Below are 21,283 nucleotides of genomic sequence, written 5' to 3'. Positions count from 1 at the left end.
CATTGGGTAAAAAAGTATAAGGACAAAAAAACAAAAACAAACAAACAAACAAAAAAGTATAAGGACAGTGCCTAGTTCAAGCCCAAGACCAGCCCCTTCCTTCTCTCCACCACATGGGGGGAATGATGTTATTCTCTAGGCAGCTGGACATCCTCAGTAGCCTTCCCTTCAGGCTGGGCACTGGTTCCCACACCTTTTTCAGCCCAGAGTTTGCTTCAGTCCTTCCCAAAGGCTTTTAGAGCTGATTTCCAGCCCCTCCAGACCTTGCTTGCTTCCACCAGGAGCATTATCTCTACCAGCACCTTCAAGGAGATAGGCAGGACTCAATGTTTTCATTTTGCCAGGATGCTGAAATCCCAGATACGGACAGTCCTTCCACGAGGGGAGGGGATCTGGTTATTTATGCGTCCCCAGAGGGCATGAATAGTCCGTTCTGATTCTTGGCCTTGCTCACTGCTGCAGAGCACCGTTTTGTTTTGTTTTGTTTCTGTCCAGATTCAGCCACTTTGGGTAAGGCACCCTGCATCTGGAGTTTGTTTTTTCCACCAAGTAAAAGTGTTGGAGGACACATTGGGAGGTGCACACAGAGGTAAGGGGGAGAGGCAGGAAAGTATCTTTGCACACTTTGGGGTCCAGAGCTCCTGGGGGGGCACCATCAAGGTTTGCAGGCTCAGTGGCAACTCTGTGGGGTTTGCTTTGCAAACGGAGGCCCTGCCTGGGGTGCAACCAATCTAGCCTCATAGATGCCCAATCCTCCCCACCCAAAGCATTAATTTCTCTTTCTTTACCCCTCCATAGCCCCAGGGAGACTGAGGGGCCCTGGCAAGCCCTATGGTCCAGAAAAACAGGCAGATCTGATTGGCTAAGGGACAGCGTGAGGTATAGGAAGGCTCATTCACTGACCAAGGACTTCTGACCTGAGTTCTAGTCCGGACTCTCACTGTCCTAAGGAGGTCTCGGGGAGAGTGGGTTTTATGACTTCTAAGCACAGCTGCCAAAGCTGATGACTCTGAGGGAGTCACTTACTCAGTGAAGCTCGCCCCATTTCCAGCCTAAGTATGGGAAGACACGGATGGGGAGCTGGGGGTGGGGGGCGAAGGTCAAGGGACCTGCGGGATTTGCGGCGCACACGGGCCGGAGGCGGAGCAAGTTCAGCGCATTCCGGCCTCTGATTGGCTGAGCTGCCCATCGCTCCGCCCCGTGCTCTATAAGACGCCGGCGGCCGGTGCGGCGCTGGCGTGGGCACTGCGGCCGTCTGGGTCTCCTCTCGTGCCCGGCTTTCGTCCTCCCCGCGGACAGACAGACCCAGGCCGCCGGGGGAGGGGGGGCGGGGGATGCCAGGCTGCCGCATCAGCGCCTGCGGCCCAGGGGCCCAGGACGGGACGGCAGAACCGGGGTCCCCCCCGGCGCCGCCCCGGGAGCCCCTGGCGTCCCCTCAGCCCCCGCCCCCAACTCCGACCTTGACCCCGACCCCCGCGGAGACCCCGCGGCCGCAGGAGGCCGCCCGGGCCTCGCTGGGCGCGGCCGAGGGTCAGGAGCTGCAGCGCTGGCGTCCGGGCGCTAGCGGGGGCGCGGGGGGCGGCGGGGCGGCGGGCGCGGGCGGCCGCGCGCTGGAGCTGGCCGAGGCGCGGCGGCGGCTGCTGGAGGTGGAGGGCCGCCGGCGCCTGGTGTCCGAGCTGGAGAGCCGCGTGCTGCAGCTGCACCGGGTCTTCCTGGCGGCCGAGCTGCGCCTGGCGCACCGCGCCGAGAGCCTGAGCCGCCTGGGCGGCGGCGTGGCGCAGGCCGAGCTCTACCTGGCGGCGCACGGGTCGCGCCTCAAGAAGGGCGCGCGTCGGGGCCGCCGGGCCCGCCCGCCCGCGCTGCTGGCCTCGGCGCTGGGCCTGGGCGGCTGCGTGCCCTGGGGCGCCGGGCGGCTGCGGCGGGGCCACGGCCCGGAGCCCGACTCGCCCTTCCGCCGCAGCCCTCCGCGCGGTCCCGCCTCCCCCCAGCGCTGACCCCGGCGCGGGGACTCCTGGCCACCCCGCCCTGGCTGGCCGTCGCCGAGCTGCTGACCGATGGATTCCCATGCTGGCGGGCTGGCAGGCTGGATGGATGGCGTCATCTCCGAGGATGCACAGTCTGTCGGTTGGCAGGAAGAGACAGTCGGGGGGAGCCAGCGGCCCAATAAAGGAAACTGAGGTGCGGGGTTAGTAAACTTTGGCTGCTTTCAGGGGTGGACGGGGAAGGGGCCTGTGCAAGATCCCAGATTTCCCTTCCCTGGGGCGTCTGAGTCCCCGAAGAAGGCAGTCCATCTTCTGCAGCTTCCTCTCCCAACCCAAGGGTTAGGCCTCGTTAGAAGTAGAGTTGGACAAATGGAGGGTGCCGAGCTCCGGGAAGGATTTGATGACAAACTTTCATCAGCTCTTGCGTTTCCTTTCCTGGGTCCCCTGAGATGGAAGAAGTCTTGCTTGCCCTTGAGGCTGCTGCTTTCTGGCACCACCCCTCTCCATACCTTGAGTGAGGACAGAAATAATGAGGTCCCTGGACTGGGTGAGGGCCAACCCAGGGCTGTAGGGCTGAATTCCCTCTGACCTCTCTTTCTCATATTGGCAGATTGCTACAGAGGTTGAGGATTTCTCCCCATGAGACTTATTCTGAGCCCTCTTGATTCTAGGGTAGACTTATTTTTTGGGGGGGGCGGTGCTGGTCCTGGGGCTTCAACTCGGCGCCTGGGTTCTGACCCTGAGCTTTTTTTTTTTTTTTTTGCTCAGAGTTAACACTCTGTCGCTTGAGTCACAGCACCACTTCCGGCTTTTTGGGTAGTTAACTGGAGATAAGAGTCTCAGGGACTTCTTTGCCCTAACTGGTTTGGAAATGGGATCCTCAGTAGCTAAGATTACAGTGATGAGCCATTGTCTCCCAGTGGACACAGCTTTACTTACGCTTCATGCAGCCAACCTGAGACCACAGCCTGTGCTAACCAGGATGGGCGCTGGGCACCCACTCACCAAGGGGCCTCATCTCAGTTTCCAAGATGATTCTGTCAGAGGTGGAGACATGTGGTTCCTTTAATATCCTCAAGGGGGCAGGTATGGCAGCCATTTGCAGAAAGGGGGCCTTAAAGGGCTTTTGCTTCTGCTCTTTGCTTCCTGTCTGGATGCCCTTCCTTCAGACCCCTGTTCCTCTGCTCCCACTCTGCTGTGAGTCTCCTGGCCCCAGGCTTGCTGCTTGGCTGCAGCCTCACCTGTCCATCGGTGAAGTGGTGTCATCATCACCTCCCAGAAGGGCTGTGGGGCCGCTCACAGGCAGAGAGCTCTCTTCTTCCACTGTAAGTCATGTTACCATAGTTTCACTCCTTTAAATCACACCTAGGAACAGGTGCTGGTTTTGTTCAGGAACTAATTGAAAGTCCTAATTTTACAGAACGGGGAGGGGATTTCTCAAGGTCACATGCCAGTGAGGAAGAGAACCAGGTGCCAGACCTGTGTGTGCCCTTCCCATTGTATCCCAGGCCCGGTGAGGCTAGGGAGGCTGACCCTGGCTCTGTCTGCTGTGTGATATAGAACAACTCTGTCCCCTCTCTGGGGCAGTTTCCTGTCATCGCCCTCTCTGACTATTGCCATTCTTCCTTTGGTCAGGGCTTGAGAGCGAGTGAAGGAGGAGTCACGGGAAGCTGGTGCAATCCCGTGAGTCCTGAAGGTCAGGTACTTTGTTGTGACATCTGGGGTCTTTATTTGAACCCCTCCCATCAGCCTTCCTTTTACTAGCTTGAATTCAGGGCCTTGCACTCTTGTTTGCCTTTTTTGCTCAAGGCTGGCACTGTACCACTTGAGCCACAGTTCCACTTCTGGCTTTCTGGCTTTTTTACTATTTAATTGGACATATGAGTTTCGCTGACATTTCTGTCTGGGCTGGCTTGAGATCTTCAGATCTCAGCCTCCTGCGTAGCTAGGATTACAGATCTGAGCCACTAGTGACTAGACCAGGTAGCAAACTTGTTTCTGCTCTATCAGCTGACAGCTGGGCTTTCCTGAACCCTTCTTAGCTGGGGAAGGGAGGTCCAAGAGGGATCTCAGAAGCTTCTAAGGAAGCTGTGGAGGGCCCTGACCTCCAGTCAAGGAAGACCCTCCAAAGAGGATACTACTTAGGTCATTTGAGTTCCAGAGGCCTGGAGAGAACAGAACTTGCCGGAGGAGTCAGGGTCGGGGAGCTCAGGCCGCAGCACTGGGTGGCAGCCAGGGTTTTTTGGTTTCTGGGTTGCAGGAGAGGGGAGCTTGGTGCAGAGAAGCTTTTAGCTAATGGCACAAAGTACTTTATGCCATCATAGTTTTGCCTTGCTCTGGGATTTATGGATAATCAGCTTTGTCCTGATTTGGGGGTGGGGTGGGCACCTAGGTAGAGAATTAGAGATGACATTTGCTGGAGAAAGAACTGTAAGTGGGGGGTATATGGAGACTGGAGGCTGGTCCTAGTATCTCAGGCAGACTCTTCCCTTCCCCCTAGCTCAGCTCCCACACTGCTTCCCAGCGAGGGCCTGGCCCAGCCCGCAATTCAGTGTCTTGAACCTCAGCTGCTGAGTACTGAGTGCTCTGTCCTCTACTCAGCCAACTAACGAAAGTCACCTTTCCACTCCAGCCTCATCCATCCAGGGTCCAGTCTAGAAGCTCTGCCTGGCTCCATTTTCTCCTCATCAATGGATAGATACTCAGCTCAGAGGTTTCAGAAAGGGACTTGAATGAAGGGGCTCTGCTTTTAATTGCTTATGTCTTCTAGTCCTCCTCCAGGTAGCCTTCTCTGGTTGTTACCATCCTGGAAAATTCCCTGGGAGCTGGGAGGCAGCTATTTGTATTGTAGACCTCCACTAATAGTTCCTGGAGAGGAGAAAAATCCTTCTTTCCTCTACCACTTTCTGATTTAAAAAAAAAATTTAGGACAGAATCTTGCTATGTAGTCTAGGCTAGCCTTGAACTTACTACATAGCCAAGGCTGATCTCAAACTTGTGTTCCTCATGCCTCAGTCTTTCAAGTTGGGATTACAGGCATGTGCTACCATATCCAGCCCTTGAATACTTTTTTTTTGTTTCCCTTCTCCCTTCCCTTCTCTTCCCTTCTTCCTTCCTTCCTTCCTTCCTTCATCATGCAAGTGCTCTACCCATACCCAAGTCTGTTTGCTTTTCAGCTAGGGCTTCCTTCTTTTCCCCTGGCTGGCCTTACATGGTTATCCTTGTATCCTCCCCCACACCCCAATCAATGGAGACTATACTTAGGTACCACTATTACTGGCTCTCAATACTTTCTTTCTTTTTTTTTTGCTGGTCATGGGGCCTGAACTCTGGGTCTGGGCGCTGTCCCTCAGCTCTTCAGCTCAAGGCTAGTGCTCTACCACTGGAGCCACAGCGCCACTTCTGGCTTTTTCTGTTTATGTGGTGCTGAGGAATCGAACCCAGGGCCTCATGCTTGCAAGGCATGCACTCTACCGCTGAGCCACCTTCCCAGCCCCTCTCAATACTTCCTTGATAACCCTCAAGCCCTTTGGACCGGATTGAGTCCAGGGGCCCTAGGGCGTCTGTGACACAGTAAGGGCTCAGGCACAGCACTGAGCTACAGCCAGGACTGTTTGTTTTCAGGCACTGAGGACAGTGATGTCCAGCAGTGGATCTGCGCTCTCAACCAAGGGCATAAGGGAAATAGGAGCTGACCAATTCCCGATTTAGTTAGAGCTTGCATCTACCTGGGTGAGCTCCTTTCCTCTTGGTCCCCAGCAGTATGTGGATGGTGCCACCAGAGGGCAGTATGTGGCAGCTTCGTGAGACATCAGGGCGTGGCCTGGAGCAAATTCAGACCCCAGTGGCCTCACCCTCAACCATCTCCTTCCTCAGTATGCCAGAGCTTCCTAATTTGAGCTGTGAGGATCTGCAGAACAAACAGGACAGCTACTCATTGAAGTGACAAGTCACAGCTCTGGTGCCCTATACCTGCTAATGGGCATGTCTGAGAGGATCCACTTGCTTGATCCCTTTAGAACTGGAAAGACTCCTGGTTTAATGTTTGCTTGCTTGTTTGCTGGGGAGGGGGGAGGGGGGATTATTTGGGAAAGCTTGGTAATTGATAACTTGTTTTATCTTGCATTAGTCTGTGGCCACACCCTGGCAGGAGTGATGCGGGGGAGAGGGAAGGGAACCCTTGGTTCTGGAATGATATTTTAAACTCTTTCATTCCAGACATTGTGCTAAGCACTTATACTCCTTTTCCAACCACTCTGCAAAGTCAGGGATATTATGCACATTTCCACAGATGAGGAGGCTGAGGGTCAGGGGAGCAGAAGACTTAACCCAAGGTATAAAACCTGTGAGTGCTTAAATATTAGGCCACAGATACTTCATTTCAGCAGGCTAGAAAAATTCCATTGGGGTAAGGGTTGGGGTGGAGGCCACTCTGGCTCTTTACAGCTATGTATAGCGACCCCTAGTGCTTGTTTTGGGAAAGGACATGAAAGCAAAGTGTGCTCTGCACTCCCCTAGGCTGAGTCCACCCAGACGGTGACAAAGATGGGTCATTGATAGGAGATTTCTAGAGAGGCAGGGCAGGGGCTTGCCTCTGCCTCCTCTCCCTGTGGACCAAGAATATTTGGTGCTTAAGAGAGCAAAGAAGCTGGGCACCCATGGCTCATGCCTGTAATCCTAGTTATTCAAGGATGCTGAGATCTGAGGATCACAGCTCAAAGCCAGCCTAGGCAGGAAAGTCTGCGAGACTCTTCTCTCCAATAAACTGTTCAGAAAAAGCCAGAAGTGGCCCTGTGGCTCAAGTAGTAGAGCCTTGAGCACAGAGAGGCTCAGGAACAGAGCCTAGGCCACTTGAGTTCAAGTCCCAAGAAGAAAGGGGGTGGGGGGAAGGGAGGGAGAGAGAGGGGAGAGAGCAGACAGCACATGCACAAAGAGCCTGGGATAACAGAAGAGGGTGTCAGAATCAGTGCTGGCCTGGATCTTCCCAGCTTGGGAACCTTCCCCCTTTCTGAGTCAGTTTCTTCAGTGTGCCTGGGTCTTGTCTCCAGAGTGGAGATCTGGGGATGATAGAACCAATGTGTCTAGGTGAGGAGAGACTGTCAGGACAGTGTCTCCACTGTGGGGCAGTGTGGGCCTTGGCTTCTTTAAAATATCACCATATCAGGACTCCCTGGCATGGTCTCTCTCCACCCCAGCCCTGGGAAACTCCATAAGGGGAGAGGTGGAGGAAGGGCAGGTTTTTCATCCCAGGAACATTCCATTCCAGCTGCTCAGACCAGTGGGGATCCCAGCCAAGAACAGAGGCCCAAGGGAACCTCGGCTTTCCCCTGGGAGCCCCGTTCTGCACTGTTGCCTCCTGTGCAGCCTCCCCACACAGCCCCTCTCAGGGAGACACGTGATGATGGTATGGGTGGAGCTGGGTGGATATGGAAACAGGAAATCAATGCTCTTGGAATTATTCTTTCCAGCTCCTTCCAGCCTTCATTTTGGATCTGGACCTCTGGATTCTGCTTCTTCCCTGGACACCTCCATCAGTGAAACTTCCAGAACTGGCCCTCAGCAGCCCCCCTCTCAGGAGCCCTCACTTCCCAGGACTGGGTTCTGGGAATCTTACCCATACTCTAAATTTCTCTGCGTACTCTGCTTTGGGCTTTGCTTACTCTGCACCAATGGAGAAGTTATCACAGGTTATTGGAAAATGCAGCGATAGCTCTAGTGGCAATGCCAAGGATTTCTTTTAAGGAGAGTCACTATTCTTAAACAAGTCTCGGCATAGCTGAGTCCTCATTTTGGTAGAGCTCATTGCTTCTTGGTCTAACAGCACTAGGAGGCCTGTTTGACAGAAAACACTGGTCAAAGGAAAGCCTCCATTTCCCTCACCCACTGCCCTGTTCTCTCTGGGTGGAGGTGTGCTGTGGCCCTGCACAGACAATCAGCTGCGGCCTCCCCGAGGAGGTGACACCTCTTTCTCAAGAAGAGGTGGCAGCCACATAAAATTTCCAAAGTTTTAAATGCAAAAGGGGAGCACATTTATTCAAATATTGTACACATGGCACTAGTAACACTAGTTACACATAACCCGGAACCCATAGAATTCTACAAAGTGAATGTATATTAAACACGTCCCATGACTATATATTCAGGAAGAATAAATCTCAGTAATGTGAGTCCTTGGTGTGTGGTTTGCCAGTGCCCTGGCCGCCTTTCCTTTGTGTGTGACAGATCTTTCAGCTGTCAGTTCCTGGGGCCCAATCTGTCTGGTTTGGCAATCGGAGCCTCTGGCCTGTTTCTCCTGTGACTTCCTCACAGTTGACCTCGCCAGGAGTTTCCCCAGCAAAGGGTGTGATGAGGAAGCAGGGGATGGGAACCTGTGTGGGAGACTGCATGGCACCAGGTTTGGGTGTCTGTGGCAGCATGACACCTGTCTGTCAGGCTTCTGCAAGAAGAAAGGGCACACGAGCTAGGAAGAGTTGTTATAAGACAAAGTCTCAGCTGGGCGTCAGTGGCTCACGCCTGTAATCCTCACTACTCAGGGGGCTGAGATCTGAGGATCCTAGTTCAAAGCCATCCTGGGCAGGAAAGTCCATGAGACTCTTATCTCCAATTAACCACTAGAAAACCAGCAGTGATGTGGCTCAAGTGGTAGAGCACTAACTTTGAGCTGAAGAGCTGAGGGACAAAGCCCAGGTCCGGAGTTTAAACCCTGCAACCGACCAAAAAAAAAAAAAAAGACAGTTTAGGCCAGGTTGGCTTCCAACTCATTATCTTTCTGCCTCTGCCTCTAGTGTTAGGATTACTCATTTAAGAAAGTAAGAAAGGAGGGCTGGGAATGCGACACTCAGTGGTAGAGTGCTTGCCTAGCTAGCATGCATGAAGCCCTAGGTTCCATTCCTCAGTACCACATAAACACGAAAGACCAGAAGTAGTGCTGGCTCAAGTGGTAGAGTGCTAATCTTGAACAAAAAAAGCAGCTCAGGGACAGTGCCCAGGCCCTGAGGTCAAGCCCCAGGACTGGCAAAAAAAGAAAAAAGAAAAAAAATAAGAAAGGAGCTGAGAGGTGTGGTCCAGTGGTATAGAGCTTGCTTAGCATGCCTGAGGTCCTGAGTTCAGCCCCTACCACAGAATGAAGTTGAGCTAACCAAGGATGGTGAATAGCTCCCAAGCTCCCCCAGGTCGGATGCCTTTATAGCTCCTGGCTCTGAGAGGGTGGGGAGTTAGCTGTGTGAGGAACACTGCTAGGGGATATGGGCCACCAGATTGACCAGGGAGAAGAGGGAAGGAGGAAGAGAAGCACCTTGCCTTTAGTCTCCTGCAGGGGCCTCCCATTGTCAAACAGCAGGAAGCCTGGGAATGAGGGAGCTACTGACAACCACCACAGGTGGCAGCCTCCCCTGGGAGGGACAAGAGTGAGCCTGGAGGGGCCGCACAGTGTGTATTGGCCCAGGAGAGGACTTTTCCCCAGTCCATAGCCCCACTCTCTTCCCCACCTGGTCCTGGATGTGGAAATGAGTGCGTACAGGGAGTTCAGAGGGCTGAAGGTGGAGGATTGGGCTTTCCTTCCTCAGCTGTCCCCTCACTGATTGCTGCCTGTCCTGATGCCTTAGGTGGCTACAGAGGCTGTCCAAGAACAATGTCAGCCACTGAGTTGGTGCTTTTCTCACACAGGGAAACAGCCACACCCACAAACATGCAGTTGCCACCACAGGCCCTGACAGTCACCTCAAGCCATGACTAGTGCCACGTGTACATTGAGAAAAGATCTATCCAGCTGGGTGTGGTACATACCCTTGTAATCCCAGCACTTAGGAGGCAGAGGCGGAGGATTGAGAGTTCTAGGCCAGGCTGTGCTACTTCGTAAAAACCTGTCACAACAGAACACATGCAGATAAACCATATATCTTGGCACACTACTATATGCTGCCACTTCTACAGAAAATAAATTCCTACCACATACATAAGATATATTGTCACAATGGTCTACAGGAAATGAGTGTGGGGGAAGGTGTCTAGGAAATAGCACCATCTTCTAGCAGACAAACTTGTTTTGTCTTCTGAAAAGCAGAAATAGCACTCGCTCCTTGGTTGTGGAGTTGTTGCGAGAGTAAATGGAGGGATGACAATGGGTAGCACTGGGCATAGAGCCTCATCTGGCAGAAAGCCTGTCAGGCGGCACCTGTGACCCCCCTCCCCCACTCCCATGCCTGTGTGTGTACTGCACAGGTGATAATGTATTCCCACCAGACAGACACCCTCAGGCACATGTGCCTTTTCTCAGACTCACCTGTCAGGGCACACGCATTCACAGACAGGTTCCCTTGCCACAGAACACTTTCCCCAGACATGGCTCGCTTCCCATTGTCTTTGCTCAATCAAGGTTTTTTTTGTTTTTTGTTTTAACTGGTCCTGGCTTTAACTCAAGCTTAGTGCTCTACCGCTTGAGCCTCAGCTCCACTTCTGGCTTTCAGTGGTTAATTAGAGGTAAGACTCACAAATTTCCTGCTTGGGCTGGCTTTGAACTATAATCCTCAGATCTCAGCCTCCCGAGTAGCTAAGATTACAGGCATGAGCCACCAGTACCTGGCTGAATCTGTTTTCTTTAACATGGCCAACCCTGCATTTCCATGCCGTGTGTGTGTATGTGTATGTGTGTGTGTCAGTTGTGGGGCTGGGCACTGTCCCTCAGCTCTTCAGCTCAAGGCCAGAACTCTACCACTTAAGCCCCAGTGCCCAGTACCTCTTCTGTTTTTTGGGGTTTTTTTTTGGTGATTTATTGGTGATAAGAGTCTCATGGAGCTGGGCGCTGGTGGCTCACGCCTGTAATCCTAGCTACCCAGGAGGCTGAGATCTGAGGATCGAGGTTCAAAGCCAGCCCGGGCAGGAGAGACCGTGAGACTCCTATCTCCAATAAACCACCAGAAAACCGGAAGTGGCGCTGTAGCTCAAGTGGTAGAGCGCTCGCCTTGAGCTGAAGAGCTGAGGGATAGCGCCCAGGCCCAGAGTTCAAGCCCCATGACCGCCAAAAAAAAAAAAAAAAAAAAAAAAGAGTCTCATGGACTTTCCTGCCTGGGTTGGCTTTGAACCATGATCCTCAGATCTCAGCCTCCTGAGTAGCTAGGATTACAGGCATGAGCTACAGGCCTGGCTTGGTTAATATATTTTTGTGCATCGTGACCTTTTGTTTTTAAATTGTGAAAATACTGTAGAGAGGAGTTACAATTACATGGGCAAGATAATGAGTACATTTCTTATCAAGCATTGTTGCCTCCTCCTGTTTCCCCCCCCCCCTTTTTTTTTTGTCAGTTGTGGGGCCTGAACTCTGGCCTGGGTGCTGTCCCTCAGCTCTTTAGCTCAAGGCTAGGGCTCTACCACTGAGCCACAGTGCCATTTCTGGCTTTTTTTTGCTTGTGTGGTACTGAGGAATCGAACCCAGGGCTTAATGCATGCAAGGCAAGCAGTCTACCACTGATCCACCTTCCCAGCCCCATCGTGATCTTTTAAGGCTGCACTGTTTTGTCTATCCCAATAGAATACAATTGGCACTAAGGTAGCGATGACTGCCTTTGGTTTGTATTCCTAACACCTACAACAGTAACTGGCACATGGTGGGCTGCATGGGGAGTGTACTTATGCCTACCTTGGTTCCCTCCTCCCCCAAACAAGCATGGCCACCTCACCCCCACCCCAATAAGCCGAGCCTAGTATGTCTGTGTTTTCCCCTCAGGCCCATGTTCATGTTCAGATGGACAAATTTTGTCCCTCCCAGGACCCTGGCTGGGGGGTCACAGCTGGGTCGGGGGGAGGGACTGTTTTCTGTCATCAAACAAGGCAAACCTTTTCAAGTGGCCCTCCCAAACATTTAGAGAGCAGCATCCCTAGGGACTGGGGTACCTCGCTGATGGAGCAGGTGTAGAGCTGGACTCACCCTGTGACCTGAGTTCTCTGAGGCCTTGTTTCCTCTACCCTGGTTGGAACCATCAAAGTTACCACTTTACAAGCCCCTAATGGGGCTCAATCCGGTTAGGGCTTTACAATCCCTACATCAAAGGGGCATGGCAAACAGTGGACAGCGTCCAGGAGTGAATGCCTTAATTCTTGAGGGAACCTGCAGCTGGCACTCCCAGATAACCTGGCATGGCCCAAACTTGGTTTGAAGAGACCCTGCTTTTCCGGAGGACTTGATAGTGAAGCAGAGAATAGGGGGTGGACTCTGGCATTGGAGGGAATCCCAGAAATTGCCTAGTCTCAGATGCTATTAACTGGAGGGAGGGCCTCCTGTTCAGACTTACCCAGCTTGTGGGGAGACATGAAGTGGGCACCGTTCCAGTAAAATGGACCTGGGCACTGGAGGCCATGTGCATGGCTAAGAGGACCCGAGGTAGACACCTTTCCTCTTTTGTTTTCCTTTTGGTCTTGGGACTTGAACTCTGGGCCTGGGCAATGTCCCCAGGCTCTTTTTGCTCAAGGCTGGTACTCTACCTTGTGAGCCACAGCTCTATTGCTTTCAAACCACAACCCTCAGATCTCAGCCTTCTGAGTAGCTAGAATTATGACAGGCATGAGGCACTTGTTGCTCAGACACCTTTCCTAGAGTCCTAGATTTGCTGAGGCAACATGAAGATCACACGTGTAGAGACAGATTAGTCTAGTAGTCAGACTGGGTCAGGAAGAGAGGGAAGGAGAGGACCCACACCTCTAGTCCCACCCCCACTGTCAGCTCCAACAAGGCTAGCCAGACTCAGACTGGGGAGGAGCAGCTGTCTCCACTGCCTCGAGGTTGTCCTTGGAGAAAGCATGTGACCAGGCGCAGTGTAGACAATCTTTATTGGTGGGTGGTTAAGAGTGCAAAATAGCAACAAATCCAGAGGAATAGAAAAGGGGGGGGGGCTCCCTTCCCATGTGACAATGTGACAGTCCTATAACCAAGCCAGTGGGGCAGGGACTGCTCAACTCAGTTGTGACACATTTGAGCTCAGCACCCTGCTCCCAGACCACAAGGATTCTCACAACACAAGGGAGGGGGTGTGTTACACTGGGAGAGGGTGGGCTGCGGCCCACCCTGGCTACTTAGCACTTGTCCTCTACTTTTCTTGACCCCTTAGGAGGCAAGGCTGCTTCACAGGTTGGGGTACAGGTTTCGGGAGACTGGGCTAAGTCTATCTCTTCCCAAATCTAAGGATCTGCCTGTTTCCCTTTTTCAGTGATTAGCTGGGAGGGAATCTGTTAGTGGCCCAGCCTGACCTGAAGTGAGTAGTCGCTGTTACATACTGTATTTAGCCAGTGTGTGGGCTGGCCCTAGTCCAAAGGACCCTTTCTAGGCCATGGAAATCAACCCAAGGTTCTGCGCATGGAGGCCATCAGTCAAATTTGCTTTGTCTCCTGGAGGCAATTGACTCTCAGGACAAATAGTTCCTGCACTCCACAATCATGACATTCTAAAAAAAAAAAAAAATAGGGTGCAATGGCCAAAGGGTACCCCTACCAAGAGCCCCAGCTTGGCCTTCAGCCCACAGAGGCCTCAGGGAAGTCTATTCTGCTCAGTTGGAGGCCCAACCTTGCAGCAGTGCTGGGTGAGCCGGCACAGGTAGCCCATCTCTGGTCATAACCTCCACGTGCTCCTAGTGTCCCCACCCCACCCGAGGACCCCCTGTCCCTTCTGGCCAGAGTCCAGTCAGTTGCAAGGCAGCCAGGTGGGATAGGAGGAGTGGGCCCCAGCCAGCAGAGGCTGCACGGGGGTCACATAGTAATTGACAGTGGCCGGTACAGCCCCATCAGGGCCCGGAGGGCGCCAGGCCAGGGCAGCCGCGGCAGCAGGGCCCTGCTCAGCCAGCGCCTGGAGTGCCAGTGTGGCAATGAGGTCCAGCGTCTGGCGGCGCTCATGGCTCATGAGGCACACGGTGCTCTCGTTGACCACCTGGTGCAGCGTCACCAGACAGGCATACCGGCGAGCAGCATCAGCCCCGCCAAAGTGGGCCTCTAGATAGCGCTCCAGCGTGCGCTGCTGTTCCGCCAGGTCGGGAAAGTCGATGAAGAAGCGGGAGCACATGTACCGCTGCAAGGCTCGCGTGTCAGTGCTGGGCCGTGGCCGGAAGCCCCGCACGAGGAGGTGGCAGTATTTGAGCAGGCCCCCACCTCGGATCTCCTCGGGGCTGCGCGTGGCAATGACCCGATGCTGCAGGTGTTCTAGGGCCTCGGCGAAGTCCCCGTACAGGCTCTCCCCCATCACGGTGGGGTGGAAGGCCTCAGACATGGGTGTGGATGAGCACTGGCCAAAGAGCAGCAGGGAGTCGAGGATGATCTGGAAGGAGTCTATGCTGAACTCGAACTGGCGCCTCACGGAGTCCACAAACTTGAGCTCCACGTTCTTGCCACTCTTGTTAGACAGTGAGATGAGGCTCCAGCGGTCGGTGTCCGTGCACACTTTCACCAACTTCTGCACGTATGCCTCCTTGAGTGTCAGTGGCGTGATCTTGGCCCTGCTCACTCCAGCTGGCAGGAAGTCCAGCAGGCAGGCCAGCACCACGGCCTTGGTCAGCTGGAAGGATGCCTCGCTGTGCAGGTCTACCCGGAACACCAGGTCCAGGTCCTTGTAGCCCAGGCCACTCTCAGGATGCAGCACGTGGCTGGCAGCTGAGCCGTGCAGTCGCACGCTGTGCACGTGTAGCCCCTGTTCTTCCAAGCTGTTTCGGACCACCTGTGGGGAGAGGGGTGTCAGGAGGCTGGTCCCCTCAAGTCTGCACTAGGACTTCCAGAAAATTATCACAGTAACATCAAGTGCTGGTGACCATTCTCTCTCTCTCTCTCTCTTTTCTTTTTTCTTTTTGATGGGAACTAGGACTTGAACTTGGCCTGGGCACTGTCCCTGAGCTTTTTCATTCATTGGTGCTCTGTTACTTAAGCCACAGCTCCACTTCTAGCCTTTTGGTGATTAACTGTAGATAAGAATCTCTCACGCCTGTAATTCTAGCTACTCAGGAGGCTGAGATCTGAGGATCTCGGTTCAAAGCCAGCCCCGGCAGGAGAGTTCAAAGCCAGCCCCGGCAGGAGAGACCGTGAGACTCCTATCTCCAATAAAAACCACCAGAAAACCGGAAGTGGCGCTGTAGCTCAAGTGGTAGAACGTTCGCCTTGAGCTGAAGAGCTGAGGGACAGCGCCCAGGCCCAGAGTTCAAGCCCCACGACCGACAAAAAAAAAAAAAAAAGAATCTCACAGATTTTCCTGCCTGGGTTGGCTTTGAATCACGACAGTCAGATCTCAGCCTCCTGAGTTGCTAGGATTACAGGGCTGAGCCACTGGTTCCCAGCTGCTCTTATGTCTGAGAAATCATTTAACTTACTAAACTTCAATTTGCCAGTCTGGCGAATGATCTATTTGAAGGAATGACTCACAGTATAGGATTTAATGAGCACTGAGCTCTGATCAAAACATTTTATACATTGAAATCTAAACTTATTTAACCCTCACAATACCCAGAAGAGATGAGTGCTATTTCTTGCATTTCATAGATCAGGGAATAGAAATACAGAGGGACTGGTAATTGCTGAGCCATACAGCTGAAAACTGAGATAGTCTAGGTCTTAACCACTGTGCTATTTTATCTCCCTAAAATAGCAAGCAAAATGCTTAGCGCTGTGCTAGGCACGATGTTAGCTGTGGGCAGGTAGAAATTCAACAATAAAGTTAGCAGTTGCAGGCATTGATGCATTAATCATCATGACAAACTTGTCCGGACTATTACTATTCCACTAACAGACAGGAGACCTGAGTGGAAGCACAGAGCAGTTAAGAAACATGAACAAGGGCTGGGAAGGTGGCTCAGTGGTAGAGCGCTTGCCTTGCATGCTCGAGGCCCTGGGTTCGATTCTCAGCACCACATAAGCAAAAAGAAAAAAGCTGGAAGTGGCGCTGTGGCTCAAGTGGTAGAGCGCTAGTCTTGAGCTGAAGAGCTGAGGGACAGTGGCCAAGCCCAGAGTTCAGGCCCCATGACCGGACCCCCCCCCCAAAAAAAAAAAAGAAAAAGAAAAAAAGAAACATGAACAAGGTCACCATAGCCAGGCTGATCTTAGAACCCAGCTGATTTGATTCTCAAGTCCATACACATTCTTATTTTATCTTTAAGAGGACTCAACAAAGCAAATACTACCTACATTTTGAAGATGAGGAAAACAAGCTTACAGTGATCAACACAACTATGGCTCCAAGGAAAAGTCATTCAGAAATATCCAGGCTGGGAGTTAAAGCCAGACTTTGAACACTTTCAAGAGAAAGGAAGGGTAAAGAACACAGGAAGGGGGCTAGGAAGGTGGCTCAGTGGTAGAGTGCTTGCCTTGCATGCATGAGGCCCTGTGTTCCATTCCTTAGCACCACATACACAGAAAAAGCCAGAAGTGGTGCTGTGGCTCAAGTGGTAGAGCGCTAGCCTTGAGCTGAAGAGCTGAGGGACAGTGCCCAGGCCCAGAGTTCAGGCCCCACAATCGACCAAAAAAAAAGAACTCAGTTATCCAAGTGGGAAGAGATGAAAAATCCCAGCTGAGCCCTCCGCAAGGGCAGGTGGCACAAGACCAGCACAGGTAAATGTGAACACTTTCCATCAGCTCTAGGTCTCTCCCTAGACCATAATACCAAGTGGGTTGAAGAGTGAAGCTGGGGTGTCAGACATGGACATTCTCAGAAACCTCAAGTGCTTCACACACGGTCCTGAAAGTGACCAGGCAGCATTCCTGCCCTTGGTGACTCTGCAACCCCGCCTGGCTGCCAAGTCAGCGCCCAGCTCTGGGGTGGGTTGTTCTGCCTCCCAGGGAATTACGGCAAAGAATGCACCTAAGTGCTGAGGAGGCAAGCGCAGTGGGGCAATCTGAGGCGGGCCACTCCCTCCAGGAAGACTTCCGGGAGGGGTTGCCATGGCAACGGGGTGGAGGGGAAGCAACTAGCCATCAGGAACATTTGAATGGAGGAGAGGTGCATGGGTGGTTAGGTAAGGCGTGAGTGCCAAGCACTGGACCTCACCAGAATCGTTGGGGCCGTGTGTAGCTCAGTGGTACAGGGTGTGTGCAGCACCCACAAGGTTCTGGATTCATCTTTTTGTTCTACATTGCCATGTTCACTTGGCTTACCAAGTGAAGTCACCTGCTTAAAGATGACACAGAAGTGTCATCTTAAGTGTCTTTCAAAAACAGAAAAGAAAGAGGTAGCCTGTCCCCTTTGTTTGCAATACTGGGGAAGGAACCCAGGCCTTCTTATATGCTAAGAATGTTCTGTCCTACGAAGCTGCACCCCAGACCAGCCTAGCCTCTATGACGTTCAGTTCCGGGGTTCAAAAGGAACAGACTGGAAATTAGTGTCCTAATCCTCCTTCCCTTTCAAAATTTCAAAGTGAGAGTGACCCTGAAATCACTAAGGCCCCAAGCAAGAACAAGAGGAAAGAAAGTGGGGGCTGGGGAAAAAATCCCTGGCCCAAAAGGGCGAGGGGCTGCAGTCCAGCTAGGGGGACTTGCTAGTGTTCAGCCCAGCAACTGTGTTCATGTAGCCAATGAGAGAAGTAGACCAAAGCCCTTGGTTCAAGGACCCTGCTAGACCTGCAGAACAGACAGCCCCCTCCCTTCATCCCAATAGAGCTGACAGGGCTTTCCTCAATGCCAAGGCCTCCTCCTGAGCTGGTGCCCACCCCAGGGCATGGCAGCTGGCGTGGTGAGTAGGAAGCAGTACCCTCGTTAAATCTCCTGCGTCAGGGCCATGGGGCCAGCTGTGTCAGCGAGCCAGCGGCTATTGTCTCTTTCCCAGGTGTGACTACAGCCAGTTTGACAGGCAGTCCCCAGATACTGACACACCCAAACACTGCAAGGCAGCTGGGAGCCTTCTGAATCAGCCACAGGGTAGGGTGGGAGGGCGGGCAGTGACTGTACCCTGCTTTCCCCTGTGCCAAGAGCCTCCCTAGAGCCCCTCTGCTCTGGTCTGCTGCTGAGATTACAGGAACGCTTGCAAGACCGCAACAGAGCTGCCTTTGATAGGCTCTCTGGCTATAGCAGGAGAGATAAGATAGTCTGGTTCAATTCTCTGAGCCCAGACAAGGACTTGTCCAAGGTCTCACAGCTAATAAGTGGCTCAGCTTAACTAGAACCAGGTTTTCTGGAGTTGTGGACACAGGGACTCTATAAGACAGAACCTTTTAGTCAAGTATATGCAAGGACAGTATTTTGTTTGTGTGTGTGTGTGTGTGTGTGTGTGTGTGTGTGTGAGAGAGAGAGAGTTATGGGAACTCTGGGCCTGATCCCTTAGCTCTTCAGCTCAAGGCAAGTGCTCTACCACTTGAGCCACAGTGCCACTTCCGGTTTTCTAGTGGTTGATTGGAGATAAGAGTCTCACGGATGTTTCTGCCGGGGCTGGCTTTGAACCATGATCCTCAGATCTCAGCCTCCTGAGTAGCTAGGATAGGCGTGAGCCACCAGCGCCTGGTGAAGGGCAGTATTTCTAGGTGCTTGGATTGCTATTGTAGGCAAAGCCTTATAAAGGTTCCAATTTTTGAATCAAATTAGCACTGGTAAAAGCCTCCCTCCCCCATTCCCCAGGTATTCTAACCACTTTTGAAGCTGATAGCTGTGAATTACTGCCAAGGAGACAGACTTTCTTCCTTCTGGAAGTGGCTGTACAAGCCAGGTGAAGAAGCACCTGTTTCTTTTGAATTCTGGAACCGCAAAGGGTATTGATGAGCGGTCTGATCCATTCCCATAGAACAGATGGGGACAACAACAATTGAGGCCATGAATCCAGGTGTCTAAGAAGTGCTCAGTCCCGCTCTGAAATCTCTGCCTTCCTCCCTCAATGGCGCCCTGTCTCTGACCCTTGTGTGAGGGAACATTATACTACTACCACACAGTGAAGTCAACTCCTTCTGACTTAGATTCTCCCACCTGGCTGGGAGCACCTGAAGGTAATGAGCTGACTGGTAGTCCCATCTGTGTTCCTACTGTCCTGCAGAGAGCTGGGCACAGAACAGCCACCAATAAAGGTGGTTTTGGATCAAACTTGTTCCCACAGAAGGGAACTGCCACGTGGTACCATTTTTCCCTCCCCTAGTGCCTAGGGCCACAGTGCTAGAGACCCTAGAGTTGTCGCAACATGGGGGGGAGGGGCAGAAAAAGTCAGCATGGTGACCACACCCACACAATTTAGAAGACTGAACACTTGAACTAATGAGCTCAAAACCAGCCCACAAAGACTCCATCTCAAAAAAAAAATACAAAACAGAAAACAAAAAACAAAGCGAAAACAAACAAGAACAAAGCAAGAAAAGCCTCAGCTCGTTTACAAATCACACAGATGACAGCAAGCAAGAAGGAATGCCTAGGCTAGCCCTACCGAGTGAGTCAGCCTTGGAGAATGTCCCCCCCCCCCCCCAGCTCTTTCCTAGTTCCCGCGGAGGGAGGAGGGCCAGGCAATTCCCCCCACCTCCTCCCACCGCAGCCTCTTCCTCCTTGGAAGCTAAGATGGCATGGCAGGAGGTAAGGGACTGGCCTGCCTCCCTCAATGTGTACGCAATGTCTCTCTCAGGAACATACAGGACCTAGTCACTAGATTTTCTGGTTTCTTCTATGGGGAGACTTCCTTAAACTTCCTTAAAGCCAAGACTCTGAAGCCAGGGAAGGAGTGGGGAAACTCTTACCCTGTAACCACCTGGTTCCTGGAAGGCTGAAGATTTCCATTGGGTAATCCTAGGTCTCTCCCTGCCTCTCCTGAGACCTCAGCTTCCTCAGCTTTAATATACACACAATAATTACCATCCTTTGGTATTTCGGAACATAAATAACAGCATTTGGGCTATAGCAAAAGCACTTGGTGGTCATGGAAGAACTTGGAATCTGAAGAAGGGAGGGACTTCCAAAATTCTCTCCTGTTCCTCAGAAGAGAGATGGGGCTTGGGGTTTGAGACCCTTGGTGGCCTTCACTTCCAAGGTTGCTTTCTGGAGTCGGGTCTCAGGTTTAACCTGTCTATAATTTAATCTGCCAGAACTCCAGTGAGATAGAGGGAGTCTCTGCTGGGATTTCTGGGCTTTTTCTACCTAGTCAGGGGACTAGCCAAGGGCTATAGGTTCACAAGCAAAGACTGTCCCAAGAGTCCGGACAGAAGTTAAGGGATGCTGGGTGGAGAAGGAAAAGCTATTTTGGATCGAAGCGTGCACGCGCATACACGCTCATCACACACACACACGCACACGCACACACGCACGCACACGCACACACACGCTACCAACCAGAGGCTCCCCGGTACCCTTCGTCCTTGCTTGCAGGTTAGCGAGACCTTCCCCACGCCCCATCCTTCTCCCATCCCGGCCTCGCCGGGTGGCTCCAGGGTATCAGCGCTCTTCAGGGGCAGAGCACTCGGAGCCACGCGGGAAGGGATCTGGAGCAGCATTCCTACGTGGTGCAATCGTTACAGCCCCTGTGGCGGCGCCTCCGTTTCCCCGGCCCTGCCGGGCCTCGGCGCGGACCCCCGCCCGCCGCGGGCTCACCTGCACGATCTGCCGGGGCTGCACGCTCAGCGTGGGGAAGTTGCCGCGCCCGTGAATGGGAATGGGCTCGCTCAGCAGCGCGTCCAGCCGCTTCACCTGCGGCCAGCTCAGCCCGCTCAGGTGCCGTCCCAGGGAGGCCAAGGAGGTCCCCGGGTCGGGGCCGCCGCCTGCCGCGGCAGCCGCGGCCACCGCCGAGGCTGCAGCCGCCCCCACCTGCGCGGCCGCCTGGTCCGGGCACTCAGCTCCGCTCTCCGACGGCATCGTTCGCCTGGCCCCGGGGCCTCGACGGCAGAAACCCGGGGGTGGTTTAAGGGAGGAGAGCAGAGAGAGCGGCTGGGCCCCGGGCCAAGGCGGAGGGCGGGGGTGCAGGAATGGGGCGGGCAGCGACGGCGAGGCAAGCCCGAGGCACACACCTCCGACGGCGACGACTTACCGACCCAGAAAGCCTGGCACGCCCGACTCAGCGGACTCTTATAGGCCGCGGGCGACATGCCCATTGGTCGGCGCAGCTGTCACACACATTAGGACCCGCCCCACTCCCCACGATCCTGTCATTGGTCAGCAGGGCTCTGCACGTGAGTGACTGTTTTCTGAGGGGATTTCTGATTGGCTGAAAAGCACACTTCTGCCCCGCCCTCCTCCGGCAGAATTCCCTCCTTTGGTCTTTAAAGAACTACTAAACGTGATTGGCCTGGGCCCCCCTGGACTTAAAGGGACTGTGTCGCTCTCGCCCAGCCCCAGGCAGGAGGGAAGGAAGTGGTCGGTAGAGTTTGTAGCCGAGTTGCACCACTGAGAAA

The 21,283-nt window shown here is 53.3% G+C and overlaps 2 protein-coding genes across 3 annotated transcripts; one reads left to right on the top strand and one right to left on the bottom strand.

Moving 5' to 3' along the window:
* The first annotated feature begins 1,246 nt into the window (after window positions 1-1,246).
* Trnp1 (TMF1 regulated nuclear protein 1) lies at window positions 1,247-8,154 on the top strand. 2 transcript variants are annotated; one of them, XM_070036971.1, is made up of 2 exons: window positions 1,247-2,178; window positions 7,451-8,154. In XM_070036971.1, the coding sequence occupies exon 1, from the start codon at window positions 1,335-1,337 to the stop codon at window positions 1,992-1,994; it is 660 nt and encodes a 219-aa protein (XP_069893072.1). In that variant the 5' UTR covers window positions 1,247-1,334; the 3' UTR covers window positions 1,995-2,178; window positions 7,451-8,154. The 2 variants fall into 2 exon arrangements, with proteins under 2 accessions (XP_069893072.1, XP_069893073.1); XM_070036972.1 differs by having other exon boundaries at window positions 1,247-2,185.
* A 4,632-nt stretch (window positions 8,155-12,786) lies between these two features.
* Tent5b (terminal nucleotidyltransferase 5B) lies at window positions 12,787-20,920 on the bottom strand. Its single transcript, XM_070036970.1, has 2 exons — window positions 20,487-20,920; window positions 12,787-14,673 (listed from the first exon to the last, which is right to left on the bottom strand). The coding sequence occupies exons 1-2, from the start codon at window positions 20,745-20,747 to the stop codon at window positions 13,651-13,653; spliced, it is 1,284 nt and encodes a 427-aa protein (XP_069893071.1). The 5' UTR covers window positions 20,748-20,920; the 3' UTR covers window positions 12,787-13,650.
* Window positions 20,921-21,283: the final 363 nt, after the last annotated feature.

This window comes from Dipodomys merriami, unplaced genomic scaffold (assembly GCF_024711535.1).
Source record: "Dipodomys merriami isolate MVZ:Mamm:240054 unplaced genomic scaffold, mDipMer1.0.p SCAF_28, whole genome shotgun sequence".
In the NCBI taxonomy this organism is placed as follows: domain Eukaryota; kingdom Metazoa; phylum Chordata; class Mammalia; order Rodentia; family Heteromyidae; genus Dipodomys; species Dipodomys merriami.
The sequence above is the reverse complement of the archived record's forward strand: the minus strand, read 5'-3'. Positions and strand labels throughout refer to the sequence as shown.

Coding starts and splice junctions, on each gene's coding strand:
- Trnp1 (XM_070036971.1), top strand. CDS start 1,335: ATGCCAGGCTGCCGCATCAGCGCCTGCGGCCCAGGGGCCCAGGACGGG.
- Tent5b (XM_070036970.1), bottom strand. CDS start 20,747: ATGCCGTCGGAGAGCGGAGCTGAGTGCCCGGACCAGGCGGCCGCGCAG. Junction 14,674..20,486: donor AGCCCCGGCAGATCGTGCAG/GTGAGCCCGCGG, acceptor CTCTCCCCACAG/GTGGTCCGAAACAGCTTGGA.